Here is a 13898-nt window from a genome sequence, read left to right on the forward strand (position 1 = left end):
TAAGGTAGCAATTATTATTCTGTCTTACCTACTTAGTAACCAGGAGACTCCCAATCATATTTTAGTCTTTGTCTTTTACATTTTTTTTTTTTGCGGTACGCAGGCCTCTCACTGTTGTGGCCTCTCCCGTTGCAGAGCACAGGCTCCGGACACGCAGGCTCAGCAGCCATGGCTCATGGGCCTAGCCACTCCGCGGCATGTGGGATCTTCCCGGACAGGGGCACGAACCCGTGTCCCCTGCATTGGCAGGCGGACTCTCAACCACTCAAGACTGAGTCAAGAAGAAACATATAATTTGAACAGACCAATCACTAGATGTGAAATAGAATCTGTAGTAACAGAAACTCCCTGAATTCCCTGGTGGTCCAATGGTTAGGACTCTTCACTTTCACTGCCGTGGCCCAGGTTCAATCCCTGGTCAGGGAACTAAGATCCCGCAAGCCACATGGGATGGCCAAAAAAAAAAAAAAGCAAACACAAAAACTCCATACAGGGCTTCCCTGGTGGCGCAGTGGTTGAGAATCTGCCTGCTAATTCAGGGGACATGGGTTCGAGCCCTGGTCTGGGAGGATCCCATATGCCGCGGAGCAACTAGGCCCGTGAGCCACAACTACTGAGCCTGCGCGTCTGGAGCCTGTGCTCCGCAACAAGAGAAGCCGCGACAGTGAGAGGCCCGCGCACCGCGATGAAGAGTGGCTTGCCACAACTAGAGAAAGCCCTCACACAGAAACGAAGACCCAACACAGCAAAAATAAATAACTAAAAAAAAACTCCATACAAACAAAAGTCCAAGACTGGACAGCTTCACTGTGGAATTCCACCAAACATATGAAGAAGAACGTATACCTATCCTTCTCAAACTATTCCAAAAAACTGAAGAGGAGGGAAGACTCCCAAATTCATTCTCCAAGGCCATCATTACCCTGATACCAAACCAGACAAAAAACAGTAAAAAAAAAAAAAAAAAGAAAAAAGAAAAGAAAATTACAGGCCAGTATCTTTGATGAATATAGACGCAAAAATCCACAAGTAAATATTAGCAATCCAACAATACATAAAACGGATGATACACCATGATCAAGTTGGATTCAATCCAACAATACATAAAAAGGATGATACACCATGATCAAGTTGGATTCATTCTAGGGTCACAAGGATGGTTCAACATACACAAATCAATGAATGTGATACACCACATTAAGAAAAGAAAAGGCAAAACCCATATGATCATCTCAATAGATAGAGAAAAAGCATTTGACAAAATTTGACACCCATTCATGATAAAAACTATTACCAAAGTGGGTCTAGAGCAAGGGTCCCCAACCCCTGGACCATGGACCAGTACCAGTCCACGGCCTGTTAGGAAATGGGCTGCACAGCAGGAAGTGAGCAGCGGGTGAGTGAACAAAGCTTCATCTGCCACTCCCCATCGCTCACATTACCACCTGAACCATACCCCCAACCCCTGTCCGTGGAAAAACTGTCTTCCACGAAACCGGTCCCTGGTGCCAAAAAGGTTGGAGACCACTGGTCTTGAGGGAACATATCTCAACATAAAAGCCATTTACAACAAACCCTCAGACAACATAACAATGGTGAAAAGCTGAAAGCCTTCTCACAAAATTCAGGAGCAAGAGAAGGATACCCACTCTCACCACTTCTACTGAACATAGTATTGGAAGTCCTAGCCACAACAATCAGGCAAGAAAAATAAAAGTATCCAAATTGAAAGGAAAGAGGTAAAATGTCACTATTTGCATATGACATGATACTTTATGTAGAGAACCCTGAAGTCGCCACACAAAAACTAGCAGAATAAATGATTTCAGCAAGGTAGCAAGATACAAGATTAATATACAGAAATCTGTTGCATTTCTATACACTAATAATGAAATATCAAAAAGAGAAAGTTAAAAGATCCTGTTTAAAATTGCAACAAAAATACTAAAGTACCTAGGAATAAATTTAACCAAGGAGGTGAACGACCTATACACTGAAAACTATAAAACACTAATAAAGGAAATGGAAAATGATACAAAGAAATGGAAAGATATTCCGTGCTCTTGGATTGCGAGTATTAATATTGCTAAAAAGTCCATACTACCCAAGGCAATCTACAGATTTAATGCAATCCCTATCAAAATACCCATGACATTATTCACAAAACTAGATCAAATAATCCTAAAATGTATATGGAATCACAAAAGACCCAGAATTGCCAAAGCAATCCTGAGGGGGAAAAAGCTGGAGGCATAACCCTCCTAGACTTTAAACTGTACTACAAAGCTACAGTAATCAGAACAGCATGATACTGGGACAAAAACAGACAGACAGATCCATGGAACAGAATAGAGAGCCCAGGAATAAAGCCACACATGTATGTTCAGTTAATCTACAACAAAGGAGGCAAGAATATACAATGGAGAAAAAGACATTTTCTTCAACAAGTGGTATTAGGAAAGCTGGACAGCTACATATAAATCAATGATATTAGAACACTCCCTCACACCACACACAAAGACAAACTTAAAATAATTTAAAGACCTAAATGTAAGACTGACTCCTAGAAGAAAATATAGGCGAAACGTTCTTTGGCGTAAATCATACAATTTTTTTTAGATCAGACTCTCAAGGCAAAAGAAATAAAGGCAAAAATAAACAAATGGGCCCTAATCAAGCTTAAACACTTTTTGCACAGCAAAGGAAACCATCAACAGAATGAAAAGACAACTTATGAATTGGGAGTAAGTATTTGCAAACAGTGTCACCGACACAGGGTTAATATCCAAAGTATACAATCAGCTCATAAGACTCAATATCAAAAAAAACAAACAACCAAGTCCAAAAAATGGGCAAGAGACCTGAACAGACATTTTTCCAAGGAAGACATACAGTTGGTTAAAAGGCCCATGAAAAAATGCTCAACATTGCTAATTATTAGAGAAATGCAAGTCAAAACCACAATGAAGTTTCACCTCACACCAATCAGAACAGCTATCATCAACAAGTCTACAAATAATAAATGCTGGAGAGAGTGTGGAGAAAAAAGAACCCTCCTACACTATGGTGGGATTATAAATTTGTACAGCCCCTATGAAGAACAGTACGGAGGTTCCTTAAAAAAACTAAAAATAGATCTACCATATGATCCTGCAATCCCAGCAAATATCCGGAGAAAACCATAAGTCAAAAAGATACATGCACCCCAATATTCATAGCAGCACTATTTACAATGACCAAGACATGGAAGCAACCCAAATGTCCATCAACAAATGATACACTTAAGAAGATGTGGTATATACATACAATGGAATATTACTAAGCCACAAAAAAGAATAAATTTTGCCATTTGCAGCAACATGGATGGACCTAGAGAATATCAAACTTAGTGAAGTCATACAGTGAAAGACAAATACTATATGATATCACATATATGTGGAATCTAAACTATAGTATTGATGAATTTAAATACAAAACAGACTCACAGACATAGAAAACAAATGCATGGCTACCAAAGGGGGGGCAAATTAAGAGTATGGGATTAAGAGATACAAAATAGTATACATAAAATAGATAAGCAATAATGATTTACTCTACAGCACAGGGAATTACACCCAATATCTTATAATAACCTATAATAGAATATAACCTGCAAAAAACAAAAACAAATCACTATGTTGCACATATGAAACTAACACAATATTGCAAATCAACTAAACTTCAATTTTTAAAAAATGAAAAAGAAATTAAGATCTTCTTAGATAAACAAAAGCTAAAGGAATTCATTACTAATTCTAAGTAATACCTAGAATTAAGCCTGCCCTACAATAATGCTAAAGCGTCCTACAAATTGAAGTGAAAGGATGTTACACAGCAACATGAAGTGATATGAAAGTAAAAGCTACCCAATAAAGGTAAACATATAGACAAATATAGAATCCTTTATTCCAGTAATTTTGTTGCATAAATCCACTTTTAATTCTTAAATAGAGTGTAAAAGACAAAAGCCCCCCAAGTATTTGCCCCATATATCTATGTTAATGGGTACAAAATATATAAAGATATAATTTTTAACAACAGTAACAAATTGGGTGCAGAAATGTAAAGGAGTAGAGTTTTTACATGGGATTGAAAATATTGGTTTAAAATTGATTTTTATTGCTTTATAAGGTATTTTGTTTAATTGAAATAACCAAAATGAAAATATCTACAGAATGCACCCAAAAGTAAAAGAGAAGGAAATCAAAGCATATCACTACAAAAAAGTCAAAGAAACTCACAGGAAGGAGTAAGTGGAGAAATGAGGGACAGAAACCACAAGACATACAGAAGACATACATAAGATGGCAATGGTAAATACTTCTGCATCAGTAATAACTTTAACTGTAAATGGATGAAACTCCTCAGTCAGAAGACATAGATTGGCTAACCTATATCTAATTTTGGATTAAAAAAAACAGGATCCAACAACATGCTGCATACAAGAGACTCACTTTATATCTAGCAACTCACATAGGTTGAAAGTAAAAGGATGGAAAAATATATTTTGTGCAAATGGTAACCACAAGACAGCAGAGCTGTCTCTACTAATATCAGACAAACAGACTTTAAGTCAAAAACTGTCCCAAGAGACAAAGTACCTTATATAATGATACAAAGGACAACTCACCAGGAAGATATTTCAAAATAAGTGTTTGTTCGCTAAACATGAGAGTTCTGATATGAACCAAACAATGACAGAATCGAAGGAAGAAATAATAACAAACTAATAGTAGGAGATTTCAATACCCTACTTTCAGTTATGGAAGAACAATCAGACAGAATATCAGGAAGGATACAGAGTACTTGAACACCACCACACACCAATTTGACCTAAAAGACGTATATAGACTACTCCATCGAATAATGGCAGAAAACACATTCTTCTCAAATGCACATAGAACATTCTCCAGGAAAGACCTTATGTTAAGCCAAAAACAAGACTCAACAAAATTTAAAAGACTGAAATCATTAGGAAGATCTTTTAACATAATGGAATGGAACGAGAAATCAACAGCAGAAGAAAAACTAAAATATCTGCAAATACATGTGTACTAGGGTTCTCCAGAGAAACAGAACAAACAAAACATAGATATATGAGGGAATTTATTATGGGAACTGGCTGACATGCTTATGGAGATTGTGAAGTCCCACAATATGCCATCTGCAAGCTGGAGAACCAGGAAATCTGGTGGTGTAATTCAGTCTGAGGCCAAAGGCCTGCTGAGAACTTATCACTGATGTAAGTCCCAGAATCCAAAGGCTCAAGAACCAGAAGCTCCAATGTCAGAGTGCAAGAGAAGATGGGGTCCCAGCTCAAGAAGAGAAAAAGACAATTTGCCTTTTCTCTGCCTTTTTGTTCTATATGGGCCCTCAACAGATTGGATGATACCTGCCCACATTGATGAGGGTGGATCTTCTTTACTGATTCAAATGTTAACTCCTTCCTAAACCCCTTCACAGACATACCCAGACATAATGTTTTACCAACCATCTCAGCATCCCTTAGCCCAATCAGTTTGATATACAGAATTAACCATCACAACATGGATGTTACACAGCAACATGAAGTGATATGAAAGTAAAAGCTACCCAATAAAGGTAAACATATAGACAACACTCTTAAACAATCAATGAGTCAAAGAAATCAAAAGGGAAAATACCTTGAGACAAGTGAAAATGAAAACACAACATACCAAAACTTAGGAGATGCAGTGAAAGCAGTGCTAAGAGGGAAGTTTATAGCAATAAATGTTTACATTAAAAAAGAAAGATCTCAAATCAACAACCTAACTTTACAACTCAAGGAGCTAGAGAAAAATGAACTAATCCCAAAGTTGGCAGAAGGAAAGAAATAACAAAGATCAGAGGTGAAATAAATGAAATAGAGATGAGAAAAACAATAGAAAAAATCAATAACACTAAGAGCTGGTTGTTTGAAAATTTCAATAAAATTGACAAACCATTAGCTAGATTAACAAAGATAGCTGATTCACTTTGTTATAAAGCAGAAACTAACACACTAAAGCAATTATACCCCAATAAAGATGTTATAAAAAAAAAAAAGACTCAGAAATGGAAATCAGAAATGAAAGGGGGGCCATTACAACCAATACCACAGAAACAAAAAAAGATTATAAGAGAGTACTATGAACAATTACATGCCAACAAATTGTAAAACCTAGAAGAAATGGATAAATTCCTAGAAACACACAATCTACCAAGAACAAATCATGAAGAAATAGAAAATCTGACCAGACCTATAGCTAATAAAGAAGTTGAATCAGAAAGAGAAGTGTAGGACCTATGGCTTCACTAGAAATTCTACTAAACATTTGAAGAAAAATTAATGCCAAACCTCCTTAAACTTTTCCAAAAAACTGAAGAGGAAGTAACGTCCCAAACTCATTCTATGAGGCTATCATTACCCTAATACCAAAGCTAGACAAAGACAATAGAGAAAAGAATAGGGCTTCCCTGGTGGCACAGTGCTTAAGAATCTGCCTACCAATGCAGGGGACATGGGCTTGAGCCCTGGTCTGGGAAAATCCCACATGCCGCAGAGCAACTAAGCCCGTGTGCCACAACTACTGAGCCTGCGCTCTGGAGTCCATGCTCCACACCAAGAGAAGCCACCACAATGAGAAGCCTGCACACTGCAACGAAGAGTAGCCCCCGCTTGCCACAACTAGAGAAAGCCCGCATGCAGCAATGAAGACCCAACGCAGCCAAAAATAAATAGCTAAATAAATAAATTTATTTTAAAAACAAAGAAAAGAAAAGAATAGACTGGTGGAGATCAAGATGGCAGAGTAGAAGGACAGGGAGGTCACCTTCTGCCACAAACATATCAAAAGTACAGCTACATGTGGAACATTTCTCCTAGAAAACCAACTGAAAACTGGCAAAAGGTCTTTTTTTTTTTTTTTTTGCGGTACGTGGGCCTCTCACTGTTGTGGCCTCTCCCATTGTGGAGCACAGGCTCCGGATGCGCAGGCTCAGTGGCCATGGCTCACAGGCCTAGCTGCTCCGTGGCATGTGGGATCTTCCCGGACCGGGGCACGAATCCGTGTCCCCTGCATTGGCAGGTGGACTCTCAACCACTGGGCCATCAGGGAAGCCCGAGAAGGTCTCTTATACAACCAAAGCTACAAGAAAGATGCCCACATAACCAGTAGGACGAAGAAAAAAAAGAAAACAGACCAATATCTCTGATAATTGTTGAAGCAAAAATTGCTAACAAAATACCAAACCAAATTCAGCAGAATATTAAAAAATTATACACCATGACCAAGCGATTTATTCCTAGAACGCAAGGATAGTACAACCTGAAAAAAATGAATGTAATATACCACATTAACAGAATGAAGGACAAAAGCTATATGTATTTATCAATTAATGCACAAAAAACACTTGATAGAATTCAACACCCTTTCATAATAAAAACTCAGCAAAGTAGGTACAGGAAAAAACTATTGATATAATAAAGAAGAACTCACAGTTAACATGGTACTCAATGGTAAAAAGCTGAAAGCTTTTCCTCTACAATCATGAACAAGACAAGGATACCCACTCTCTCCAATTCTATTCAACATAGTACTGGAAGTCCCAGACAGAGCAATTAGGCAATAAAATAAATCAAAGGCATCCATATTGGAAAGGAAGAAGTAAAATGATCTCTATTTTGCAGATGATATAATCTTATTTGTAGAAAACCCTAAATATTCCACTGAAAAGTTGTTAGAATGAATGAATTCATCAAAGTTGCAGGATACACAATTAACACACAAAAATCAGCTATGTTTCTATACACTAGAAATGAAACATCTCTAAAGGAAATTATAAAAACAATTCCATTTACAAGAGCATCAAAAAGAATGAAATTCTTAAATCTAAGGAGGTGAAAGTCTACACTGAAAAGTAGAAAACACTGCTAAGAGAAAATAAAGAATACAGTAATGAGTGGAAAAGCATCCCATGTTCATGGGTTGGAAGACTTATCATTGTTAAAATATCCATACATCCCAAAGCAATCTACGTATTCAGTGTAATCCCTATCAAAATCCCAATGATGTTTCTGCAGAAACAGAAACTCATCCGAAAATTCATATGGAATCTCAAGGGACTTTGAATTGCCAAAACAATCTTGAAAAAGAAGAACAAAGCTGGAGAACTCACACTTCCTCATTTCAAAACTTACCAAAAAGCTAAAAAACAGTATGGCACTGGCATAAAGGCAGACATATGGACCAATGGAATAAAATAAGCTGCCCAGAAATAAACTCTCACATATACGGTCAAATGATTTTCAACAAAGGTGCCAAGTCCATTTGATGAGGAAAGGACAGTCTGTTCAACAAATGGTTTTGGGAAAACTGGATATACATATGCAACAGATGAAGCTAGACCCTTACTTTGCACCACACATGAAAATTAATTCAAAATGGATCAATACCTAAACATAAGACCTAAAACTAAAAACTCTTAGGGAAAAAAAAAAAAAACTGGGAAAAATCTTCATGGCATTGGATTTGGATTAATTTCTTGAATATGACACCAAAAGTACAAGCAACAAAAGTAAAAATAAATATACTGGACTATACCAAAATTTTAATCTTTTGTTCATCAAAAGACACAACAGAATGAAATGACAACCCATGGAATGGGAAAAAATATCTGCAAATCATAATCTGATAAGGGACTAATATCCAGAATATATAAAGTACTCTTGAAACTCAACAACAAAAATCAAACAACCTGATTCAAAAATGGGCAAAGGACTTGAATAGACTTATCTCCAAAGAAGATATACAAATGGCCAATAAGCACATGAAAAGATGCTCAACATCACTGATTATTATGGAAAAGCAAATCAAAACTATAATAGATATCACCTTACATTCATTAGGATGGCTACTACCAAAAAAATAACCAGAAGATAACAAGTATTGGTTAGGATGTGGAGAAACTGGAACCCTTGTACATTGTTGGCAGGATTGTAAAATGGTGCAACCACAATGAAAACAATATGGTGGTTCCCCAAAGAATTAAAAATAGAACTTACATATAATCCAGCAAACCTACTTATATATGCATATATCCAAAGAAATTGTATTCAGGGTATCAAAAATATCTGCACACCCATGTTCATAGCAGCATTATTCACAATAGCCAGGAGGTGGAAGCAACCCAAATACTCATGGAAGAATGAACGGATAAATAAAACGTGGTATATAGATAGAGTGGAATATTATTGAGCCTTAAAAAGAAAGAAAATCCTGTCACATGCTACAGTATGGATGATCCATGAGGACATTATGCTAAGTGAAATATGCCAGTTATATAAATACAAATACTGTACAATACCACTTACATGAGGCATCTAAAGTAGTCAGATTTATAGAAAACAAAGTAAAATGGTGCTGGAGGAAAGGAAAAACCAGGAGTCTTTAATAGGTGTTCAGCATCAGTTTTGCAACATCTGGAGATCTGTTGCACAATAATGTGAATATACTTAATACTACTGAACTGTACACTTAAAAATGCTCAACATGGTAAAAATTAAGTTATGTGTTTTTACTTTTTGTAGTCTAAAATTTTTTAACTAAAAAAAAAATACACACAGATACACTGTGGTTCTAAGGGCTGCTGGTTTTTAATAAGGTTTATGTTTTTTCAAGTATATATTTTTCACACTTCATTATGTTTCAAACAATTTTTTTAAAACAATGCTGTGTAAAAGTTGCCAATATTAAAGTTCTCCCTATTCATCTGTATGATGTGGGAATAGCAAACTCTCTATAGACACTTTAAAATTATTAGGTGTAAATATTGGAAAAAATATTTTCCTTTTAGTTTTCAAGTTGTGTGCTACATTTGAGAGAGTAAAATTAAAAAAATCTTACAATTTTCCAATATAATAAAATATTCTAGTTAATTGGTTAACAAAAAAGAATATTTGATTAATAAAATGCTGTTTAAAGACACTATGAATGGCAAGTTATAAATGAATTTTTAAAATCTGAACTCAAAAAAATTCATTATTCAGCTATCAAACTCCCCTGGTTGAGCTAAGTTTAAGAATAACATAAGTCATAGGGAACTGTGACTGCAAGATTTCCACTGTGCGCTACATAGTAAACTGACCAAAAAAAAAAAAAGTTTCATTGGGATATGTGAAAGTTTTCCTGTAACTGTACTTATGAACAAGTTAGCAGAAATTACATTTGTGTTTGACTCATATCCTAATCCTTTTTTAACAGAACTCCTGGGGCCATTGGACAGAGGGGATATGGTAAATGAAGCTTTTGTTGGCCTATCTTTAGCATCTCAAGGAGAAGACACATTTCCAGATAACCTCCCTCCCTTTTGTTCAATCCACAGACATATTATTCAACAAAGAACACTGAATGTCTCCGCTGACACGTAAGCTATGCTGAACTGAGAAAATTGCTCCATAAAGGAGCAGTATTTAGTACTGAACAATTGAAATATTCCCTGTTTAAATACAAACTAATAGTTAAGCAAGGAAATTTCAAAATATCAAAGAAAAAAAATGCACATTTTCTCATGGGTAGGATTTTGCAGTAGTTTGGTCATGGAAGAGCAGGCTTGATGGAGGCAGAAATATATGAAAAGAATATTGCTAGAATGAATGTTATCCCAGGTCAAATGAAACTACTATAACATACTAAATTCTATTTGTATTCTGTTGTTAAATTTTAGTATCATCGTTATTAAAATATTATTCTTAGAATATTTACTTTGAATTATAATTTTATACATTCATACTTATGCAAGCTTGCCACTCGTTTTTGAAATCTGATAAATGATCATTTAATATCTATCCAACTTGCCACATTGTGTTATTGAGAAAACAAAGAGAAAGAATAAATGTGAAATTAAAAACACTGGACAAATTAATAATATTATTTATAATGATAATTATAATGTTAATTATGATGATGATATTGCTCTGAAGCTAAGGTCAGAAAACTTTTTGTGTAAAGGGCCAGATATTAAGCTTTGTGGGCCATGTAGACGCTATTGCAACTACTCAGCTCTGGTGCTATAGTATGAATGCTGCCGCAGACAATATATAAATGAATGAGAGTGGCTGTGTTACAATAAAACTTTATTTACAAAAACAGGTAGTGGACAGGATTTGGCCTCTGGTCTTTAGTTAACATACCTACTCTTGAGGATCCCAACTATATGCAATAATTGTGAAGAGGCCACATCTTTATACATATCATATATTACATACATGAATATGATATGATATATGATGTGAAACATTAAATATATATTTCATATCTATCAACTATACATATATACTTATAATATCCTTGAGAAAAATGCCTCAAACTACATAGATGAACAGGAAATGAAGGGGCAGGATTTCCAGGTATGGCAGAGTTTAGAGATCAGTAACTTTCCCCAGGAAACAATTATAAAACTGGACCAAAACTACCATTTCAGGGCTCTGGAAATCAAATAATGGCAAACAAATTGAGAAGCACTTATTTACGAAAAACTGCTGAACTTCTAGTAATAAAGTGGGAATCTGTGATGTTCTGGGGCTGCTCCCATCCTCCCACCACCCCCCAAGCTAGTTCAGCCTTGTAGTTCTACTCAGGTCAGACAGGTTGTGAAAACCAACAGCTGACTTTATCTGGAGCCTAAGGGTGAAAAAACCCCACCTGGCAGCAGTGTCAATAAAAATAGCAAACTCACTATTAGTAAAAGAAACAAATTTGATAGGAACAGGGAAAGTCACAGTTCTACTAGCCTGCTTATGTCAAGTGAAAGAAGAACAGACTAGCCAGAAATTTTAAAAGGAGAGCCTGGAAATGAGAGAACCAAAGAGGGGCTAATTAACTGCTCTACACACACTCCTATGTAGATGCATGACCTCTAATTTTTTTTTTTTTGTGGTACGCGGGCCTCTCACTGTTGTGGCCTCTCCTGTTGCGGAGCACAGGCTCCGGACGTGCAGGCCCAGCAGCCATGGCTCACGGGCCTAGCCGCTCCACGGCATGTGGGATCTTCCTGGACCGGGGCGCGAACCTGTGTCCCCTGCACCGGCAGGTGGACTCTCAACCACTGCGCCACCAGGGAAGCTGACCTCTCATTTTTTACTCTTTTGTTGTTGTGCAAGACCCTAAATCTTCCTCTTATGCTTTTTTCCTCCTTCACACCAGTTGCCAAAAGGTGCCTCTCCCTTTTTATCACCCACCCATCTCCTCACCCCAGAAGCTATGCATTTTAAAAACTGCCCCTTCAAGGTGCATGTTACTTTTAAGTCCCTTCCATGTAGTCCCTGCTCTGATCTACAAGAGCACCAGGAGTTGGAGAAATCATGCACTGGGATTTGGGTATTTTTCCATTTTACTTATAATTATATTGAAGTTTGGACATTCTCTGCCTTCAAGTTATGCCAGAGCTGTAGTTTTCTTGTAGTTTAGCTTCTCCCATGAGTCAATCCTCCCTTCCTTTACTGTGTTCTGTATTGTTTATAGAGGAAGTATTGGGAGGTAGAAAGGAAGGCAGCCTCTATTATCTTCAGCCGCCTTAAGTTTTACCTCTTTATTTACTTTTCAAAAAGCAATTTTACTGAGGCATAATTTACATGTACCATAAAATTCACCCATTGTAAGTATACAATTCAGTGATGTTTGGTAAGTTTATAAAGTTGTGCAACAACCACAGTGCAGTTTTAGAACATCTTCATCACCCAAATAGCTTCCTTGTGCCAATGTACAGTCAGTTTCCACTCCCACCTCTAGCCTGAGCCAATCACTGGTCTGCTTTCTGTCTCTAGAGAAATCTTATATAAATGAAATCATATGACCTGGACATATCATATAAATGGAGTCATACAATATGTTGTCTTTTGTGTCAGGCTTCTCTCACTTAGCATTACGTTTTTGAGGTTCATACATACTTTAGCATGTAGTTTATTCCTTTTTAATTGTTGAACGGTATTCCATTGTATAAATATACCACATTTTGTTTATCTACTCACCAGCTGATGAATATCTGATTATTTCCGGTTTGTGGCTATTATGAATAATGTTACTAATAAATATTCACATATACATCTTCAAGTAGACATTTGTTTTCATTTCCCTTGGTTAGATCTTCTGGAGTAGAATTGGTGGATCATATTGTTGTAAGTTTATATTTATCTTCCTAGTTTTAAGAAACTGCCAGATTGTTTTTCCAAAGTGGCTGTAACATTTTAAATACCCATCAGCAATGTATGAGGGTTCCAGTTTCTCCATGTTCTCACCTATGATTGGTATTGTCAGTTTTTTTTATTATACCCATTTTACTGGTTGTAGAGTTGTATCTCATTATGATTTTAATTGCATTTCCCTAATGACTAATGATGCTGGGCATTTTTATGTGGTTATTAGCCATTAGTATATCTTCTTTGGCGAAATACCTATACAAAACATTTGTGCATTTTTTAATTGGGTTGTTTTCATATTACTGAATTATAAAATTTATTTATAATTATTTATTTATATTATATACTCTGAATATAAGTCCTTTATCAGATACATGCAAATATTTTCTCCCAGTCTGTGGCTTGCCCTTTGATCTTCCTAACACTGTCATTTGAAGTACAGAAGTTTCAAATTTTGGTGAAGCCCAATTTAGCTTTTTTTTTAGTCAATTGTGCTTTTTGTGTTGTACATAAGAAATCCTTTTCTAACCTATGGACCCCAAAATTTTTTCTTATGTTTTGTTCTAGAAGTTCTATAGTTTTAGTTCTTACTAATTTCCATGTATGATGTGACATAAGGGTCTAAATTCATTATTTTGTACATGAAAATCCAATTTTCTGAGCA

General features: G+C 36.2%; 1 protein-coding gene across 1 annotated transcript in view; it reads left to right on the forward strand.

Moving 5' to 3' along the window:
- WDPCP (WD repeat containing planar cell polarity effector) overlaps positions 1 to 13898 on the forward strand; it is a gene marked incomplete at both ends in the record, with an annotated part of 270224 nt that overhangs the window by 222781 nt on the left and 33545 nt on the right. Inside the window, one exon of the mRNA XM_079720396.1 lies at positions 10302 to 10464. Within this exon, the coding sequence (XP_079576522.1) occupies positions 10302 to 10464 (163 nt within the window). The remainder of the gene's footprint in view (positions 1 to 10301; positions 10465 to 13898) is intronic.

Source organism: Hyperoodon ampullatus, assembly GCF_949752795.1.
Source record: "Hyperoodon ampullatus genome assembly, chromosome: 15".
Classification (NCBI taxonomy): Eukaryota; Metazoa; Chordata; class Mammalia; order Artiodactyla; family Ziphiidae; genus Hyperoodon; species Hyperoodon ampullatus.